Consider the following 21,473-nt stretch of genomic DNA (forward strand, 5'->3'; position numbering starts at 1 on the left):
CTTCTTTACAATTACTACTTCTTAGAACAAATAAACCTTATTTTACCATAAACAAACAGCATAAAATATGCTGCAGGGTGTCTGCTAACTGTAGGGAGACAGAGAAAAGCTCACAAAACATTAATGACAGTCTCAAGTGATCTCTTAACAATGCGGCTTCTCATTGTACCTTTGTCTTGTTCTTAAAATCACAAAAAAAAAAAAAAAAAACTCTTTCTTTAGTTCATGCCTTCTCAGCATTGCTCTGCCTCAATGAAGCCCTCTTTCTCATAACCCCCAAGATCAACCTCAGCATAACTGGAATGGCATCCTTGATTCCGAAACTTCATGGAGGGCCAATAGTTATTGGTGTGACGCTGTGAATAAGAGACACCACAACAGCATAACAACAATCAATTTTATTTAATTTTAAATGACGAGTTGATCTGGAGAGTAAAGTAAAAGCGATGGATGGATGGATGGATTTGTGCTTACCTGCATGAGGTAAATAGGAGGAGCAACAGTTGGATGTGTGTTAATGTAGTAGACAGCCAAGAGGGTCAAGAACACCAGTAGAACCAGAGCTGCAACTACACCTGCAATGATGGCTGTGTGTTCTGGTGCCTCTTCCTCACCTGAAAGTGTAAAAGAAAGTGAAGCAGTGATAAACAGGAACACAAAGTGGTTATTTTCAGTTCGAAAAATACAAAAATGTTTTAATTCAAAAACATGGATGTGCTAAAGTTTAAATGAACACAGAGAGCACATAAGACAGATGGATGATTCATATATATGGTGAACCACAAGCAAAATCATGAAGTCTATATCAGTGCAGCACCAAGCAGCATTTTAATCTGTTGCAGAGGCTGCATTCAAATTGAACATATAAAAACAGCTGCAAACAGTATACCTTAATAGTGCACTAAGAAAGTTTTTTTGTTATTATTTAAATGGTTATTATTTAAATGGCTTGGGCTTTATACTGACACCAGACAACAATATTTTGTTTATTAATCGCTACTTGTTTTTCTTCTTTTCATTGTTTTTCTTCATCTCATACTGCATACTTAAATATAATGGACATTAGATTTTTCAGGTTTTATCACTGTTGCTGGCTTCTGCTGGTGAAATGCAACAGCCTCCATTGTGAGCAAAAAAATTGCATTTTTGGCAGAAAACACTTAAGATGGGTTTAGTGCACACAGGGATAAAAAAGTACCCCATGTGTAAAATGAAATACTCTACTGTGGGCCTAACTTTCTGCCAGAGGTCCTGGACATCATGGATTCGATCAAATACCAACAGATAAAAAAAAATCAAAACCTGACAACCTCTGCTAGAAGTCTTATAATGGGCCATGTTTGGATCTTCCTACAGGACAGTGATCCAAAAACAAACATCAAAATCAAAACAAAAATGGATCACTGAACACAAAACCAAGCATCTGCAATGGCCATCCTAGTCCCCAGACCTGAACCCTATAGAAAATGAGTGGGCTGAATTGAAGAGAAGAAGTGCCAACATGGGAATCTGAAGGATCTGGAGAGATTCTGTATGGAGGAATAATCTCTGATCTCTTGTCAGGTGTCCTCCAAACTCAGGCATTATAGGAGAAGACCCAGAGCTGTTATCTTGGAAAAAGGAGGTTGCAAAAAGTATTTAATAAAAGGGGGCAAATAATTGTTACCAACGTGTTTTGGAGAAAAACATTTATTTCATAATGTGATTTCCCCCCCAGTTTCAATTCTTTTACTTCAATGAAAGGTTAGATTTTTTTTTAATAAAATATCAAAAGGATTAACAATGCAGATTTTTTTTTTTTTACTGCCATCTTTGATCATATTTACCAAGGGGGCAAATAATTCTGACCAGCACTGTATATTATGTAAATATAATATAATTATTTATAATTTTATTAATTTATTTTAGAAGTTATTATAGTAACTACATGGACCATGAAAAAGAATGCTTTAAAATAAAGTGTTACGTAATTTTGTTATGTGACATTCTTATTATTATTTAGCTTTAATTTATTTTTATTTCAGTTTAGTAATTATAATTCTCCAACTTTAACTTGTTTTTTTTTTTTACTCGTTTTGTTACACTCGAAGTAGATTGGTCTCTTAAAGCGATCCCCAATTTTGTCAGTCAGTCCGACGTAAGTCTCCGTTCCCTTCTTTAGGGAAGGAGGGTTACATACATAACCGAGACGTTATGCAACATACCCGGGTAAGCAGGCTGGATGGAAAAGCCAACTCGAAAATGGCTGGGATTGCCGCAATGCCTGTCTGAAACTGGTCTCTTCGGAAGAAACATGCTCCAGATGCCCTTACAGTCAATCACCGTGGGTTACAAACAGGAGAAATCCAGGCTTGTGATGGAGATGAAGAAGTCCACTGATCAGTCAGTGAGGAATGCCAAAGTCCAGATCCACACTGGCCGTAAATGGAAAGCCCATGCTGAGGTTGACCAGGCAATAAGCAGGCTGCAGCAAAAAAAGAGTTCGGCAGAGTTCAAGCAGGAAGGGCAGGCCTTGGGTGTGAAGAAGCCCCAAAGTTTTGGTCAAATGCCAGCAGGAATGAGAGGAATGAGCTGGTCGTTGCCAAGGTAACAAACATGGAGAATGAGCATCAAAAGGTCAAGGCTGTAGCTGAGGGATGCCAGGGGAATGGACAACATGTGGTTGCCAGAAACATCAGCTTGGCAGACCAATGGAAGATCCCTCAGGCAAGGCTTCGTTTTTTGATTAGGACAACGTGCGACATTCTTCCCTGTCCACAGAACCTGCACTTGTGGCTTAGCAAGGAGGAATGCTGCTCTATTTGTAACACCCTGGGTGTAAACCTCCACGATATCTTGTCAGTCTGCAAGACGATACTCTCCTAAGGTTGCTATAGATGGCGGCATGACCAGGTCTTGAGAAGGCTGGCAGAGATCCTGGAGGGACAGAGGCAGGAAGCAAGCAGATGGCACTCCACACATTCAAAAAGGTGGAGGGGGTATAAGCGCCACTCCGAGAGTACCACTTCAGGACTGCAGTATGAAAGTCGACCGAGGCAGGAAGCTCCAGTTTCCCACCGAGATCACCAACACAAGACTGCGTCCAGATATTGTGATGTGGTCCAGCAGCTCCAAAGCGGTTTCGTGGGAGGCAGGATTGGAGGCTGCATGGGAGAGGAAGAGGCAGAAATATGCAGATCTTGCAGCTGAGTCCACAGAGGTTGGATGAAGAACCACCATGTACCCGGTAGAGGTGGGATGCCACGGCTTTGTGGGGACACCAGCTGTCCACCTCATGAGAGATCTGGGAGTGTCTGGAGTAAGCCTTTGAAAGGCCCTAAAAGATCTGGCTGAGGAAGCCGAGAAGAGTAGCTTTTGGCTCTGGCTAAAGAGGAAGGATATGTGTTGGGGCACCACCTAGCACAGAGGCATACTGCAGAGGGTGACAGGGAGACATGTCACTGCCTCACCATCAGGAGGCATTCCGGGTTTAAAGGGATGAAACGTCAATGAGCGGTGGCTGATGACCCTGCAGCCTGCCAATAAGTAGCAGGCACCAATGCCTTGGCAGGTAAAGATCTACCTGTGTAATGTTTGATAGTTGCATATTATAACATAACATAAAGCAATATTTTTTTACTCAAATGTATTTATTTTATTGTATTCTCTTTATTGTATTGTACATCGCAGATATGCATTCAAAAGGTTTTATATATACAATATCTAATAATATCTGTCTATCTATCTATCTATCTATCTATCTATCTATCTATCTATCTATCTATCGATATCTATATAATGTATTTCTATAATAAAATGCATATGTTTCATTGTTCACAGTAATAAAGAACCAATTAATGAAAGATTAAAAAAAGAGCAAAACCGCCCAGTAGGGGGCAATATGTTCTAAGAATGTAAATCGTGATTCTTTTGAAACAAAAGAAGAAAGAAGCAGTAGAAGTAGTTAATCAACCGAGAGTTCATGGTATATGTGACGTTAAGTCTTAACGAGCTCTTAACACATTATAGTCCTTCACGTCTATTGCGATCTCAAAATTCCGGCCAGTTGATAATACCTAGAATATCAAAATCGACTGCTGGCGGTAGATCCTTCTCCTATTTAGCACCAAAACTTTGGAACAGTCTTCCGACCATTGTCCGGGAAGCAGACACACTCTGTCAGTTCAAAGCTAGATTAAAGACACATCTCTTTGACCTAGCTTTCACATAATACATTATAGACTTCTATAATTCAATGTTAGGCTGCATAGATTAGGTCAGCTGGAACCGGGAATACTTCCCATAAATCCTGATGTACTCGTTACATCATAAGAAGAATGGCATCTACGCTAATTTTAGTGTCTTTGTTTATCCCGAGGTTTTCCCGCAGCCTGCCGGATCCAGGCCGTATCCAGATCTGATGAAGGACCTTCGCCTGGACCTGATGACAACGCAGTGTTGAAGTGCCAACTAGTCTCTCCCTATGGAGGATCCCTTTACCACTCTACAGATAAAGTGTTGTCGGGAAACTCAATTTGCGCACCTACCCCGAATTGATAATATAAAATAAAATTCTGTATCAAAAATTATAAGGAAACGCCAGTACTTTGTTTAGGCTTGGTTTGTAGGGAATTCCAAACCTGCACACATATATTCAAACGCACATAACTATAGAACCAATTCTTAATGCGCATGTGAACGCCATCAGCGTTTCTCACAGGTTCGCGTTTAAAGTCTGTGTAGAGAGAATGGTGTCGTCTTAGCGGCCCCAAATTTAAAAACAAATGATCGTTGCGACGGAAGCGAATCAATCAAAACTAACTTTAGCTGGAAAATAACTTTATTAAAGAACCGCTATAAAGCCAAAACAATCTCTGTTACCTTAAATTAAACGTTTATCTCTGTAAAGCTGCTTTGAAACAATCTACATTGTTAAAAGCGCTATATAAATGAAGATGACTTGACTTGACTGTCAAAAATTCTCGCCTGATCGATTGCTCTGCTGTCTGATCGATTGCTCCTGTCTGCCTCGCTGCCTGCTGTGAGTGTGTTTGTTTGATTCGGTGCGATAAACTCCGTCTTAGCCATATATTTCTTTGTTTTGAACCATCATTTTACTACCATTTCTAGTTGTTTATACTACTACATTTTACCCAACATCTCAGATTAACCTGACATCGCTAGCTTTTGTTATTAGTACTACTAACACAAAACGCTAGTAATTCGCTAGCCTGTTAACGCGCCACCCGTGCGCTCAGCTATTTTATTTATTTATTTTTCTCCCGCGCGTCCGCGCCTTTGAGTTCATAAAAAGCTCAGGTGAGTAAGAATCACTCAACAAACACGGTGAGTAATGTCTTGTCCTGTTATTGTCACTTGCACTTCATGTCGCATGTTTAGTATAGGCTTCTCTGTCGACAATATAGGATTTATATGTGATAAATGTAAGGAGACAGTTAGGTTGACAGAGAAGATTTCAGAATTAGAAACACGCATCCAAACTTTAATTGAGGATAGTAAGAGTGCTAGTGCTTTAGATGTTTTGGATGCGCATAGAATAGTGCACACTTTACATGAGTCGGTTCTGGCTGAAGTAGAGCCTGAGCAGCCGGGCAAATGGGTGACAGTGAGGGATCGCTCTAGTCGCGGATCTAAAAACCACTCTTCCGTTCCGATTACCATAACAAATCGATTTGCCCCGCTCAGTGAAACACCCACTGAGAATGATTGTGCCCTAGTTATTGGCGATTCTATTACACGGAACGTGAAAATAGAGACACCAACCACCATAGTCACATGTTTGCCGGGAGCCAGAGCGCCTGACATCAAAGCAAATTTAAAAGTGCTGGCTAATGCTAATCGTAAATTCTCTAAGATCATTATTCATGTCGGCACTAATGATGTTCGACTCCGCCAGTCGGAGATCACCAAAATTAATATTAAAGAGGTGTGTGAACTTGCAAGTACGATGTCAAGGACTGTAATTTGCTCTGGCCCCCTTCCTGTTCGCAGGAGTGATGAGATAGTTAGTAGATTATGTTCGCTTAACGGTTGGCTGTCTCGGTGGTGTCCGCTTAATAATATAGAATTCATAGACAATTGGAAAAGTTTTTGGGGCAAACCTGACCTGTTGAAAAGAGATGGTATTCATCCCTCCTGGGATGGTGCTGCTCTTCTCTCTAGTAATATGGCTCATAGTCTTAGAGCTCAAACATGACAATCTGGGGCTCAGGTCAGGAAGCAGACAGACTGGCTAAACCGACTGTCTGCTAGCGGCCTCGCGTCACCAAGGTCAGATAAATCCCATCACATAGAGCCTCTTTCACCTAGCTATCATCATATAGAGACTGTGTCTGTTCCCCGAATTTGGAAATCCAAAAAACGTTTAAACCCAACTAAGGTTAAAAATTTAATTGATGTTCAACAAATAAAAAACAGCTATAATACAGATGAGCAAATGCTAAAGCTTGGGTTGCTGAATATTCGATCGCTTACTTCAAAAGCACTCATTGTTAATGATATGATTTCAGATAATAACCTAGATGTGCTGTGTTTGACAGAAACCTGGCTAAAACCAAACGATTACATTACTTTAAATGAATCAACCCCGCAAGATTACTGTTATAAACATGAGCCTCGTCTGAAACGCAAAGGGGGTGGTGTTGCTGTAATCTATAGTAATAGTTTCAAAACCACTAAGAAATCAAGTTTTAAATATAATTCTTTTGAAGCATTGGTGCTTAATGTAAAAATATATAGTGTAAACGATAAATCACGTTTGAGATTTGTGCTGGCTACTGTATACAGGCCACCAGGGCACCATACAGACTTTATCAAAGAATTTGCGGACTTTCTATCAGAATTAATATTGACTGCAGATAAAGTACTAATTGTTGGTGATTTTAATATACACATCGATAATGAAAAAGATGCTTTGGGATTGGCATTTAAAGACATTGTAAATTCAATTGGAGTGAGACAACACGTGTCAGGACCTACTCATCGTCGTAATCATACTCTAGATCTAATATTATCACACGGAATAGATGTGGATGCCGTTGAAATTCTGCAGCAGAGCGATGACATCTCAGATCATTATCTAGTCTCGTGTAATTTGCATTTAGCCAAGGCTGCAAAGCCGACTCCGTGTTTCAAATATGTGAGACCTATCACTTCTGCTACTAAAGATTGCTTTATTAATAATCTTCCTAATCAGTTTCATCATCTCAGCATCTCAGATAGCTTAGAAGAACTAGATATTACTACAGAAACGTTTAACTCTCTCTTTTCCAGCACTTTAGACACAGTTGCTCCGTTGCGCTTAAAGAAGATTAAAGAAAATAGTCCAACGCCGTGGTACAACGAGCACACTCGGGCCCTTAAGAGAGCAGCCAGAAAAATGGAGCGCAACTGGAAGAAAACAAAACTAGAGGTATTTCGCATTTCATGGAAAGAGAGCTCAATTACTTACAGAGAGGCTTTAAAAGCTGCTAGATCTGCTTATTTTTCAACCCTATTAGAAGAAAATAAACATAATCCTAGGTATTTATTTGAAACGGTGGCTAAACTAACGAAAAATAAAGCTTCAAGCACCGAAGTTTCCAAGCAACACAGCAGTAATGACTTTATGAACTTCTTCACTTATAAGATTGATAATATCAGGGACAAAATTATAACTATGCAACCGTCTACTACAGTATCGCATCAGGCAGTGCATTGTAGTCTCCCTGAGGAAAAATTTGATTCATTCGTTGCTATAGGAGAGGAAGAATTTACTAAACTCATTAAATCATCTAAATCTACAACATGTATGTTAGACCCTATACCGACTAAGCTACTGAAAGAAATACTTCCAGAGGTCATAGATCCTCTTCTTAATATCATTAATTCGTCTTTGTCTCTAGGATACGTACCAAAAAACTTTAAGCTGGCTTTGATTAAACCGCTTGTTAAAAAAACGCAACTTGATCTTTCAGAATTAGTCAATTACAGGCCGATCTCGAATCTACCTTTTCTGTCAAAGATATTAGAAAAGGCAGTATCCTCACAACTGTGTTCCTTTCTTGAAAGAAATGATATCTGCGAGGATTTCCAGTCCGGATTTAGACCGTACCATAGTACCGAAACAGCTCTCGTTAGAGTCACAAATGATTTGCTCTTATCATCCGATCGTGGTTGTATCTCTCTATTAGTGTTACTCGATCTTAGCGCTGCATTTGACACCATCGACCACAACGTTCTTTTAAATAGATTAGAACATTATGTTGGCATTACGGGAAATGCACTAGCATGGTTTAAATCATACTTATCTGACCGTTATCAGTTTGTAGCAGTAAATGATGAGATGTCTCATCGATCACAAGTTCAGTATGGCGTACCACAAGGCTCAGTACTAGGACCGCTGCTGTTCACTCTGTACATGCTACCATTAGGAGATATCATTAGGAAACATGGCATTAGCTTTCACTGTTATGCTGATGATACTCAGCTCTATATTTCTTCAAAACCTAACGAAACTTATCAATTCACAAAATTAACGGAATGCATAGCGGATATAAAAAATTGGATGACTTGTAATTTCCTACTTCTAAATTCTGAAAAAACAGAGTTTCTAATTATTGGACAAAAAACTTCCTCACGTAATAACCTAGAATACTGTCTAACACTTGATGGCTGCTCTGTTAAGTCTTCGTCGTCGGTTAGGAACCTGGGTGTGCTCTTTGATACCAATCTTTCATTTGTAAGTCACGTGTCTAGTATCTGTAAAACTGCATTTTTCCATCTTAAAAATATATCTAAATTACGTCATATGCTCTCATTGACAAATGCGGAACAATTAGTTCATGCGTTCATGACCTCAAGGCTAGATTATTGTAATGCTCTACTGGGTGGTTGCCCTGCACGCTTAATAAACAAACTACAGCTGGTTCAAAACGCAGCAGCTCGAGTTCTTACCAGAACCAGGAAGTATGACCATATTAGCCCAGTTCTGTCAAAACTGCATTGGCTCCCTATTAAACATCGCATAAATTTTAAAATATTGCTGATTACTTACAAAGCACTGAATGGTTTAGCTCCGCAGTACTTGAGCGAGCTCTTAACGCATTATAGTCCGTCACGTCTATTACGATCTCAAAATTCCGGCCAGTTGATTATACCTAGAATATCAAAATCGACTGCTGGCGGTAGATCCTTTTCCTATTTAGCACCAAAACTCTGGAACAGTCTTCCTACCATTGTCCGGGAAGCAGACACACTCTGTCAGTTCAAAGCCAGATTAAAGACACATCTCTTTGACCTAGCTTTCACATAATACATTATAGACTTCTATAATTTAATGTTATGCTGCATAGATTAGGTCAGCCGGAACCGGGAACACTTCCCAAAAATCCTGATGTACTCGTTACATCATGAGAAGAATGGCATCTACGCTAATTTTAGTGTCTGTGTTTATCCCAAGGTTTTTCCTGCAGCCTGCCGGATCCAGGCCGTATCCAGATCTGACGAAGGACCTTCACCTGGACCGATGACAACGCAGTGCTGAAGTGCCAACTAGTCTCTCCCTATGGAGGATCCCACTACCACTCTACAGATAAGGCGTTGTCGGGAAAATTCGTCTCGCGGTCCTACCCCAAAGCAACAAATAAAATAAAATTCCTTATCAAAATTTATAAGGAAAGACAAGTATTTTGTTTAGGCTTGGCTTGTAGGGAATTCCAAACCTGCGTATATTCTAACGCACATAACTATAGAACCCATTCTAAATGCGCATGTGACCGCCATCAGCATTTCTCACAGGTTCGCGTTTAAAGTCTGTGTAGAGAGAATGGTGTCATCTTAGCGGCCCCTAATTTAATAACAAATGATCATTGCGACGGAACCAAATCAATTAAAACTAACTTTAGATGGAAATAACTTAACTCTGCTGTAAAGCCGAAACAATCTCTGTTACCTTAAATTATACGCTTATCTCTGTAAAGCTGCTTTGAGACAATCTACATTGTTAAAAGCGCTATATAAATGAAGATGACTTGACTTGACTTAAATCTTGTTTTCTGGAAAACCCCCCCTGGTGTGTTTGTGTCTTCGATGGAGGCATTTTGTGGCGTGGGGACTGTGAATCATTGCAGATGTCACCCTCATGTCTTATCTTTCCTTCAAGGACCACTCTGAACATCTTATTTTTCCACTCACACTTATTCTGTTTTGACCATTTTTTCCACTCAATTTAAGCCCCCCCCCCAAAAAAAAAAATTAATAATTATAATAATAATAGCCAGTGGCGTCAGCACCAGGACTCAAACTCAGGTATGTGGTGTGAAAGTCTTTCCACCACTGAGCCACAGAGAGATGTTGACCCCAATAGTCTGACGCTCTTTTTAGATTGAATCAAAAGAGTTTATAAAAAAAAGGAAAAGGGCACAAAAATCCCTTTTTCAAGGCAACCACAAAAATTGACCAAAAAGAATATCCTGACCAAAAAGAATCTAAAAATCCAAAAAGAGAAACAACAATCTCCAAAACAAAAACTCAGGAAAAAAGGTTCCTAAAACAGCAAAAATAAACTCAGTTAAAATGACACAAAATAAACTTCTTGGAGCAAGACCAGACTCTTAGGAACTGGCTTAGGAACATCAATAACCAAGCGAAGATACAGAGAAACAGACCAGCTTAAATACACAGCACAGAACAAGGCACATGTGAAAACAATAGCACTGATTATCAAAGGCACAATATTAGACATAAGCGGTTGGGGGGGGGGGGGGCATGCCTGTAGCAGAGGGGCGAAGGATGTTGTGAGCATATTCCACCCACACAATGAAGGAAGACCAAGAGGATGGTTTGTTAGCCACCATACACCTAAGGTAGTCTCAAGATCTTGGTTAAGCCTCTTCATTTGGCCATTGGACTCCGGGACAAACCTTGAAGATAGACTCACCATAGAACCCAGAGATTGACAAAATGCCTGCCAGAATCAGGAGGAAAATTGGGTCCCTCAGTCAGAGATAATGTCTTGTAGGATGCCGAAGACTCGAAAGACATGGTTTATAACCTCTTTTGCAGTGGGTAGTTTAGACAAGGGAATAAATCGGGCGGCCTTGGAGAATTTATTTATTTTTATTTATACAGTTTAAAGTTACAGGGACAGTGCGCATTAATAAACATTTATGTAAATGTGCCAGTTTAGCCAACTTGGCTAATTTTCAACTGTAGTCCCTGTAATCTATCAACTATGACTATGATAGTGATGTTGCCCTGTAACAGCGGAAGTCCAGTGATAAAATCCATGGAAATATGAAACCAAGGTCTATGTGGTATGGAAAGAGGGTGCAAAAGCCCCTGGGGTGAACGGTGAGAGACTTTACCTTGGTTGCACGTGGGACAGGCATATACAAATGATGTGACATCCTCCTTGATAGCTGGCCACCAAAACCATCTCTGGAGGAACTCAAGGGTGTGAGAAGTGCCAGGATGACAAGGGAGGCGCGAGGAGTGCCCCCACTGGAGGATCTAGGAGCGGATGGCTTTCAGAACAAACAGACAGTTGACTGGCCCTCCTCTTGGGTCAGGTTCTTGGGCTTGGGATTGTCTTACAGTAGTTTCCAGCTCCCACCTGATATGAGCTATAATCTTGGAACTGGGGATAATTGGTGTAATAGAATCTTCTTGAGGAGTGTTTACATATATTTGGGACAATACATCAGGCTTTAGGTTCTTAGAGCCTGGGCGGTAGGATAAGATGAATCACTTAGCTTGCTGAATGTATTCCAGGTTTTTGTGGTCTGCACTTGGAATGGGTGTTTGGCCTCCTCAAGCCAATGCCTTCAAGCGCTAGCTTAACTGCCAGTAACTCTAGATCCCCCACATGATAATTCCTCTCAGTCGTTGTAAGGCAGTGGGAAAGGAATGCACAAGGGCGCAGCTTGTTGTACTACTTCCGAGGCATCAACCTCAACGATGGGAAGGGAATATCTGGGTTTGGGAGAATAAGAATAGGTGCAGAAGTAAAACGTCTTTTCAGTTTGTTCAAGAACTACTCTGCTTCAGTTCCCCACACTGCAAAAAATGCTGTTCTTACTTAGTATTTTTGTGTTGTTTCCAGTCCAAAAATCTAAAAATTCTTAAATCAAGAAGTATTTACTAGAGAAGTAAAACTACATAAGAAATTATTTTTTGTTTTCAGATAAACAGTAAGTAACTTAAGTAATTTTTGCTTAAAACAAGCTAAATTATCTGCCAGTGCAGTAAGAAAAAAAAACTTAATTCAAAAAAACTTAATAAAAACATAATCTTAAAACAAGATTATTTTCCTTACTGCACTGGCAGATAATTTAGCTTGTTTTAAGCAAAAATCACTTAAGATACTTTCTGTTTATCTGAAAACAAAATAGAATTTCTTATGTAGTTTTACTTCTCTAGTAAATGCTTCTTGATTTAAGAATTTTTAGATTTTTGGACTGGAAACAACACAAAAATACTAAGTAAGAACAGCATTTTTTGCAGTGCAGCAAAAGCTGTGTTCCCCTTGGTGAGGGCAGATAAAGGAGCCGCTACAGTACTAAAGTTCAGGATGAATTTGCGAAAAAATGTGCAAAGCTGAAGAAACGTTGTACTTCCTTTACTGACGAAGGGGAGGGCCAATCCACAATCCACATTTCTCAGGTCTGACATAAAGATGGTTGTCAAGAAGGCATTTGAGAACCTTGTTGACGTGTTTCACATGCTCTTGGAGGGAACTCGGGAAAATGAAGATGTCATCCAAGTAGACGAACACAAATTGGTTGAGCATATCTCTGAGAACATTAACCCTCTGTCGGCAAACGGGCCGGCGCGTTTTGCTGGATTTTTTTCACATAGCAGCAAAATAGACTTAAAATACTCTGTCATTTATGGTCATACAAGAGTTAAGAAATATTAAAAAATAAACTGTACAATGTCTACTTTATTATGTGTCCACTTACAATCGAAACAAAACATTGTGCTTTTGTAAAATAAAAAAAAAATAAACAGGGTATGCTTTCTGCATCTCCGTCGCCATGAACTTTTTTTCTGGAGCACGTTGTAACTACGAGAATGAACCAAACACAATTGAAGCTTTTAGGTGATTTTGTTCATACATAATCCCACAAAGAGTCTTCACATTCCAGACTCAAATCACCAAACCCAGAGCCATAAATCACCCAGGCTCCAGAGAGTCTGCAACCAAAGACTTATATCGGTTAACTTTAAGGAAGAACGTTGTCAATGTTTGATAGTTTTGCAAGACAGATCGGTTCAGAGATGGTACTGCTCAGGGCCCTAACAAGAGGTCACATGACCCCTGCGACTAACAGACCCCGTCTTTCTTAAGGACCAAGGTCCCACAGAGATGAACAAAACAGACGTCAGCAGGAACTATACATGACCTCAGATTGGAATTTCTTAAACCCCATAAACTTTACACACCAACACACTTTACATATCAAAATAAATAAAATCATCTCAGAACAAGTTTCGATGAACATCATGCAACTACATAATCCTATGCTGTTTCTACAATGTATGTGCATGTTTAATAAGTTTAAATCCCATGTAAGTCATTTAATGGTTATAACTGTTAGATGTTTGAATGAAAGTGTGTTGTGTTTCATATCAGTATGATCATATGCTCTTGATTCAAAAGATGGCTTGATTGAAATCTGTGTAAAATGTTTCGTATTCTTATAATACTGACAATTTCTAAACTGTGGCCTCTGTTCTCTCTGTTAGTAAGGAGAGCACAGATAAGCATGATTTACTGAAAAGAACGCCACCTCCTAAATTTAGCCAGTGTCTAATTGGCCAGAACTCATCCTGGAGGTTAGACGAACTTTGAGTTTAAAATCTTAAGACCCGAACAAAGTTTTAGAAGAGCTCTCGAGAAAGAAAGCAACAATGTTTTAGAGCAGAACAAAAATGCAGCGGGAGATGAAGATCTAAATCAGACAAGTAACCATGTAGACGCGAAGAGACAACGAACCCAAATTAAGATCAGAAGAACGGGTTCAACAGCTTTATTCAAGCCATCTTACTACTCTCGTCTCAATTTTCTTTCTTTTTTGAGTTTTCCTTTTTTTTCCGTTGTGAGTCTCGGTTCTAAGTTAAGTTTTGCGGCAAAGTTTCGGTCCACGATTCACGGCTGCAACGCACGCTTTCAACTTCAAAGACGCTTCAACAATCCGCCATCCACACCACGTGAGTGGCCGCCACAGACTAGCCAAGCACGAGGAGACCAGCCAACAAACGAACTCGGGGAAACCCCTTTGACGCTGACCAAAGGAATTCCCAAAAGGAACGCAAACGAGCAAGTAACCTCCAGACTCTTAAGCTGAACTGGTGTATTGATATAAATTAATAACCTGTCTAAGAAACGATAGAAGGGTTAAATTAATGATTGATGGTTCGTTCCAGGTTATGTCTTATAAGTGCATAGAATCTTGAGATTTCATCATCTCACTCTTAAACTCATTCTCTCCAAACTCTTTCTTTCTTTCTTTCTTTCTTTCTTTCTTTCTTTCTTTCTTTCTTTCTTTCTTTCTTTCTTTCTTTCTTTCTTTCTTTCTTTCTTTCTTTCTTTCTTTCTTTCTTTCTTTCGGCAACTTGTATGAATGCGTGTGTATGCGTGTGCGTGTGTTTGTGTTAGATATTAGTTTTATGTGTTAGTATATAATCAATAAAGTATTGTTTGTATTTGAAAAGAGAAGTATTACTTGTGTTATGTGCTTATGAATTTATTGTCTTGAACTTCGATCTAAGTTACCTATGCTTTTACCCTTGATTATTTCTTAATTTATTGTTAGCTGGGGATTATTCTTTCTTGGCCAGGAAGATATTATATTTCCTAGAGTTAATAATTGTTTATGCTTTCTGTTCATTGGATGAACTGATAAAATGATCATACTATTGATTCTGCTACAGTAAATTCTGAAAATAATTAAAATATTAATTATTGATCATAATCCGTTATGAATAATAATTAATTATATTTATACGGGCGTATTAACGCTACAACTAGGGTTGCAAAATTATGGGAATTTTCAAAGATGGAAACTTTCCATGGGAATTAATGGGAATTTAAGGGAATTAACAGGAATTTATGGGAATTAACTGTGAATTTTCAAATTTGAAGGTTGGCTCTTCATAGGGAACTTAAATATAGTTGAGAAAAGAATATTTTAGCATAATCTTGACTAAAACAAACAGATGCCATTCAAATACACTTGAATATCCATGCCATTCCTCAATCACATGCACATAGCACACTGCTTACTGCATGGCTATTGAGACCACACCCCCTACTGGCACTGTGCATGCCTCCATCACATGTACAGAAGCCCAAAGCACAAGACTATTGAAGGCACACATTTGAGCCTGTGGACTAAACAAAGTGAAGTAAGTTTTGATGATATTATGGGGAAATATATTTATTAAATGCTTAAATTGCAAATATCACATACAAATGTATTCATCTAGTAGATAGCAAGCTGATAAGTTAGATGCTAAATAAGCTAGCATAACTTTATTTACCACATAAGTAGGGCTGGGCGGTATGACGGTATATATCGTTACCGCGGAAGAAAATGTCAACCGTAACAGATAATTTTTTTTCGTGTATACCGCAACATGTAAATAAGTAGGCGTGGTTAACTCACGTGCAGCGTGCGTGAGACTGAGACACGCGGAATTACGTTTTCAAAATTAACGTGATATTTTCGGGGGGGAAGGCGCAGAAGTCAACTAGAGCAGTGCAGCACACTGAAAGTTTAGAGTGACATACATGCTCGCAACGGGGCTTACTTGACAACAAGTTCATATATCAATATTCTAACGATTAGAAATAACCTTAAATAATGTATCTATCCGTCTCTTATGTGTACAGTTACTTTCAGAGTGGACGCGCAAGCGGTTGCCGTGGTAATGAATATTTCCAAAATTCCCCAGCTTAACTTCCCATGGAAATTTACCGGAAATTTTCCGCCCCTTTGCAACCCTAGCTACAACGTCTCTAAACTTAAACAAAACTCAGTGAATACTAGTCACACAGGCAAGAGCAATTTATCTTTATAATCATTCAAGTGTCTGCTATTAAATTATCTAATTTATGTAATTTATGTAATCTGTATGAAAAGAGAGAGATGTCAGTCGTTCTCATGGCATCTCATTATCTACTAATGTAAACGCCCACGGAGAGCGCGCGCTGTTCAGTGGCAAATGATCTGATGCAATCCATGCAAACCTGTCAACACCCACATCAACTCAATAAAACACATCAAGTTTAAAGGTCCCATGACATGAAATTTTCACTTTCTGAGTTTTTTTAACATTAATATGAGTTCCCCTAGCCTGTATATGGTCCCCAAGTTTCTAGAAATTTCAATCGGTGTAAATCGAGCTTTTGCTATCTTTCTCTGCCTTTGAGAAAATGGAAGCTCAATCGCGCTGATCTTGAATCTCCTCCTTGTGACGTTATAAGGAGGAATGTTACCTCCCCTGTCTCTGCTTTGCCCGCCCAGAGAATATTTTCCGCCCATGAGAAAATGAGCTAGGAAGGAAGTAGGAACGCGCGCGCGCGATTTTAGTTTGTCCACGAGAGATATCATGGCTTTTGAGCGAGCGAAGCATAACAATTGCTCAATAATTGGATGTACAAATGAACACCGAAGGGTTAATACAGAGCTGAGCTTGCTGAACGTCTGAAACTAAAGTCTGGATCACTCTCTTTGGCTCAGCTACACACCTCGGACAAGTAAGTCAACTAATGATATAAGTGTGTTGCTTTACTGTTTATGGTTGCGTAGACTGTTACACGTAGAATGTGGCTGTCACATTAGCTATGCAGCCATGCAGTTTATGTGTGTGAATACACACACTGTAACGCGAGTGTTGTACACTTCTTTGTTATTTGGATAACCGTTTTCCTGTTGGTTATACGGCGCGTGCGATATCCGCATTTCAAGATCGCAGAGCTTGATGATGTAATTGTAATAAGATAAATTACAGATGTTACAGATCTCTCATGAAAAGGCAACAGTAGGTTAGCGTTAGCTACATGATAATAACTGTAAACCATCCGAATAAAGTACCGTATCCAGACATAATATTTTAAACTAACCATTCGGAAATGTCCTGCTGGAACCGCTGAGTTGTTGCTTCTCCATCCGGATCAGATTCTGGGTCAAACTGAAATGCTTGAAAGACTGCGTGTCTTCGTGCCATTGCTATATCCAACGTTAACATGCACGGACCGGTACCGTTGCGCAAGATGGTCAAGGCCACACCCACCCTCCACCTTGCGCCGCCTTTCTCCTCCTCATTAACATTTAAAGCTACAGACACCGAAACGGCCTGTCTGAAGGAAGCTCATTCTGGGACTGGCTTGTAGTGGCTATAATTCTGCACCGAGGCTGAATTTTTGAAAAGAGATTTCAGAAACAGTACTAGGGACCACTAAGGCCTATATTAAAGCCTACAAAAAATAGCATGTCATGGGACCTTTAATCAGATTCATGTACTTTACATCGTTTTGTGAAGCTGTGAGGAATAATAATAGCATAATAGTAATAATAATCCTGGAAGAATTTACCTCAGAAGTGCTGGTTACGGACCCAGCTGAGGATTGTGAATAGTAAGTTCTTTTTTCTTAAGTGCTTTGTTCTAATCACGATATAGTGTATGTAAACCGCAAAAAGACTTAAATATGAAACTTTAAATATGAATCGCGTGTCTATGTGTGAATGAATGGCACAGATGCCTGCTGTTGTTTACTACAGGTACTTCCAACATGCTATTTTCACATAAACATGAACACATCTACTAGTTTAGCTTTGCCCAAACTATATTGCTATACTGAGATGAGTAAAAATCGATTGAAATATGTTTAAATAAAATGTCTTTGTATAAGCAACATATTAAACTGAAATTAACATTTATATGCCCTATATAATATATCATAAAAACGATATGTTGCAATCAATCAATCAACATTTATTAAGCACATTTACAGTTACAGACGAAATATGAATGTTTAGAGAAGATTTCGTTGATGAGTTCTGGATAGATTATAAAGTTTTTACTATAAAATAGACTACCGCCACACCAAATAAGCTTCTGTTTGCAAATTTGTGCTCATATGTTAAATATATAACATGTAATGTTTTTCAAAAATAAAGTAGGTATACTGAATTATCAACTAAGATGTTATTATAGTGTTTGTTCCAATGTATATTCAAAGTAATAAATCCTTGACTTTGAAATATGTATGATAAAATGCATGCTTTTAACAAAGAAAGATTACACTTGAAATAATGTTATAATTGCAATTGTTGTTTATTTACATGTGAAAACTTTTTAACCCTCTGAGGTCGGCAAACGCGCGGGCGCGTTTTGCTGGATTTTCTTCACATTGTAGCACTATAAACTTAAATTACTCCGTCATTTATGGTCATGCAGAAAAAAAGAAATATAAAAAAAGAATCTGTGATATTTTTACTTTTGTATGTGTCCACTTACAATCAAATCAAAACATTGTGCTTTTGTAAAATAAAGAAAATAAACAGGGTGTGCGTTCTGCCTCTCCGTCGCGGTGAACTTTTTTTTCTTGAGCACGTCTATAAACTGAAACAAAACTCAGCGAATACTTGTCACACATTTATGAGCCATATACCTTTATAAACATTTAAGTGTGTACTTTTAAATGATCGGATTCAAACTGAAAACAAATATTCTCTGTTTAAGTAATTTGTATAAAACCAACAAGATGTCCAGCTTCTCAAACGCTTCCTAATTATTTTTAATTTGAACACGCCCACTCGCGCAAAAGAGATTCACATGCAAATCTCCACATGGAATGAACGCACTCATTACCTCAAAAACAAAGCACGAAAAAACTTCACAAGTCTCTGCTTTTCGTCGAGTTTGAAAGACGCGCCGTGAGCTTACATTGATTTACCTCAGAAGAAGAAGAACGCGATTTGAAGACAAGAAAGATGTAAGGTAAGAAATTCTTACATATTAGTTTGTTATTGTTGCATAAATTTCACATTGCAGTTGAACTGTTGCTAGATATATGGTGAATATTATAATATTTAGACCCGTGTTTACTGTTACTGTGTTTGTGGATATCTGCTCAAATGTAGATATGTATATGGTAACCATAATGTTTTATATTTTGGATCGCGATCGCGTTTGAAAAGCACCAAACGGCTTCATGTTTTTACTATTATCTCATTTCATATCATCATAACAAATGGAAACATTTTAAGTAACATGATAATCAATATATTTTTCTCTAGCTTAGTTGTTACTGAAATCTTTTGGAAGATTTATAGGCTGCTATAGGTTATTGTTATTATTATTTTATCCAGCACTGCGCATAGCCTATGCCTACAAGGCACAACAAACCTGGTGTTCATTATATTATATATTGTTGGAAACATTTATGTGTGTGTGTGTGTGTGTGTGTGTGTATTCTGTGAATTTTAAAAAGCAATTTTAACCAGAAAAATCTAAAATTTATTCCCAAAATCGTGCAGGCCTTTCTCTTGATATCAGTATGTTCACTTTTTTTTTCTTTCAGGGCCCAGATGCCACTGAGTCCTGCTGACTTCAACATTCACATGAGTCTCTGTACATGAACATGGTAAAGTGAAAATCAAACACCTTGGAAATGAAAGGTATGTACAATGTTTTTAGGAATGGCACAAAGGTCTCTGTCTTTGGATCTTTGTTTTCAATGAGTGCTTTTTTGTCATTTGTTGTATATCTTTGGATTATGTTGTGTTGTAAATAAATCCAAAAAATCTAAAAGCCATTCTTTTTTAAATCTCCTCATTCTTTGTGCAAGGTTGCTCAGAATGATAGGGCCTGATAGCTCCTAATAGGGCCATTAGGGGAGGGTCTTTGTCTTTCTCAGGTGTGAAAAGCTTACATATTAATGAGCTCCCGCATAAAGCTTTTCCACACAAAACACGTCATAAAATTTTTAAATCAATATATTGTCTTATTTGAATGAGCAGTCAGGGTGATTTTCACATAGTTTTAGAGCAGATATTCTAGGCTGCGTCATACAATTTTCAAAAGTCTTGTGAAGAAATAATCAGTATGGGTTTCATGACCTTATTTCAGTGAGATTTTTTTTTCGTATTTTCACAAACCACGCATAAATGTCATTATCTCAAAACAACAAACTTTTACACACATGCTGCTGATATATTATTGTAGCAGAGTTTGTGCTGAATACAGTGTAATTAGACTTTAGCCATGAAAATGTCACAAGTAACAGAAATAAGCACAAATGTCAGAGCATGTCAGGACACCTCCAGGGCCCAGAAAACAGCTCAGACCCCAGAGGGTTAATAAAATAGCAAAAAAAATATTTACAAGGTAGATGTAAACAAAATCTCAATAGGCAAAAATAAGCCTTCTCATTAAATTATTTATTATTGTGTTTTATTAGTGACAAATTTGGGGAGTGTCACGCTTGTTTTGTGTTGTTCCTCTGTTGTCACCAGTCACATGTCTGTCTTGTTCAGTTTTCCCGCTTGTCATTATTAGTTCAGTTAAATCACCTGTGTCCTGTTAATTATCATTATCTGTCTCACCTGTTTCTGTTCATCAGTGTTAGTATTTAGTTCCCTTCAGTTCAGTTAGTCTTTGTCTGTAGTTGTCGTCGTATACTCATGTTTTGAGTGTTTACCCTGCTGTCTGTACCTTTGGAAGTATATCTGTGTTTAAACTCTTACATTGGAGCCTTACGTCTTCGTCTGCCTGCACTCACAACCCGTGACAGAACTACAGACCACCCGTGATGGATGATGGGGTTAGAATAATCATCCTTCCTCAGGAGAGCAAAGATTTTTTGTTTTTTTCAAGGGAGTTTGTAAAAATTGCCCTCACCTTCAGGATGACGAAAACTCTGTTCCGGATCGGGGCCACTTTCGACCATCCCATGGATCTCCCTGACACCACGGGACTGAATTGGAGGGATACAGTCCTCCGATGTCTGGAGTAGGGCTGGGCGATATATCGCATGACATTGTTAGGCGCATCTTGTCAGTAAAGCCGGTTCCTTGATTAGTAGTAAATCGCCATCACCTGCTTTCAGATGGAGCGGCATTTACAACACAGAGCTGTAGTTAACTGACAAGCTGAGCCATGCGATAATTAATGCGATATGGCTCAGCTTGTCAGTTAACTACGGCTCTGTGTTGTAAATGCCGAAAGCAGGTGATGGCGATTTACTACTAATCAAGGAACCGGCTTTACTGACGAGATGCGCCTAACAATGTCATGCGATATATCGCCCAGCCCTAGTCTGGAGTACGTTGTGTCCCGGTCCGGAACAAAACCAGAGCCTTCACCGCTGGTCCCGTCCAGCCCAGAGCCTTCACCGCTGGTCCTGTCCAGCCCAGAGCCTTCACCGCTGGTCCTGTCCAGCGCCGAGCCAGTGTCTCCGGACAAGATGGCCACCGCCGAGC

At 39.0% G+C, this 21,473-nt stretch overlaps 1 protein-coding gene across 1 annotated transcript in view; it reads right to left on the reverse strand.

Moving 5' to 3' along the window:
• Window positions 1-233: 233 nt before the first annotated feature.
• plxdc1 (plexin domain containing 1) overlaps window positions 234-21,473 on the reverse strand; it is a gene marked incomplete at its 3' end in the record, with an annotated part of 661,275 nt that continues 640,035 nt past the window's right edge. The window contains exons 13-14 of the mRNA XM_081393609.1: window positions 475-614; window positions 234-356 (exon numbers count right to left, since the gene is read on the reverse strand). Of these exons, the coding sequence (XP_081249735.1) occupies window positions 234-356; window positions 475-614 (263 nt within the window). The remainder of the gene's footprint in view (window positions 357-474; window positions 615-21,473) is intronic.

Source organism: Scardinius erythrophthalmus, assembly GCF_964197995.2.
Source record: "Scardinius erythrophthalmus genome assembly, chromosome: 18".
NCBI lineage: Eukaryota > Metazoa > Chordata > Actinopteri > Cypriniformes > Leuciscidae > Scardinius > Scardinius erythrophthalmus.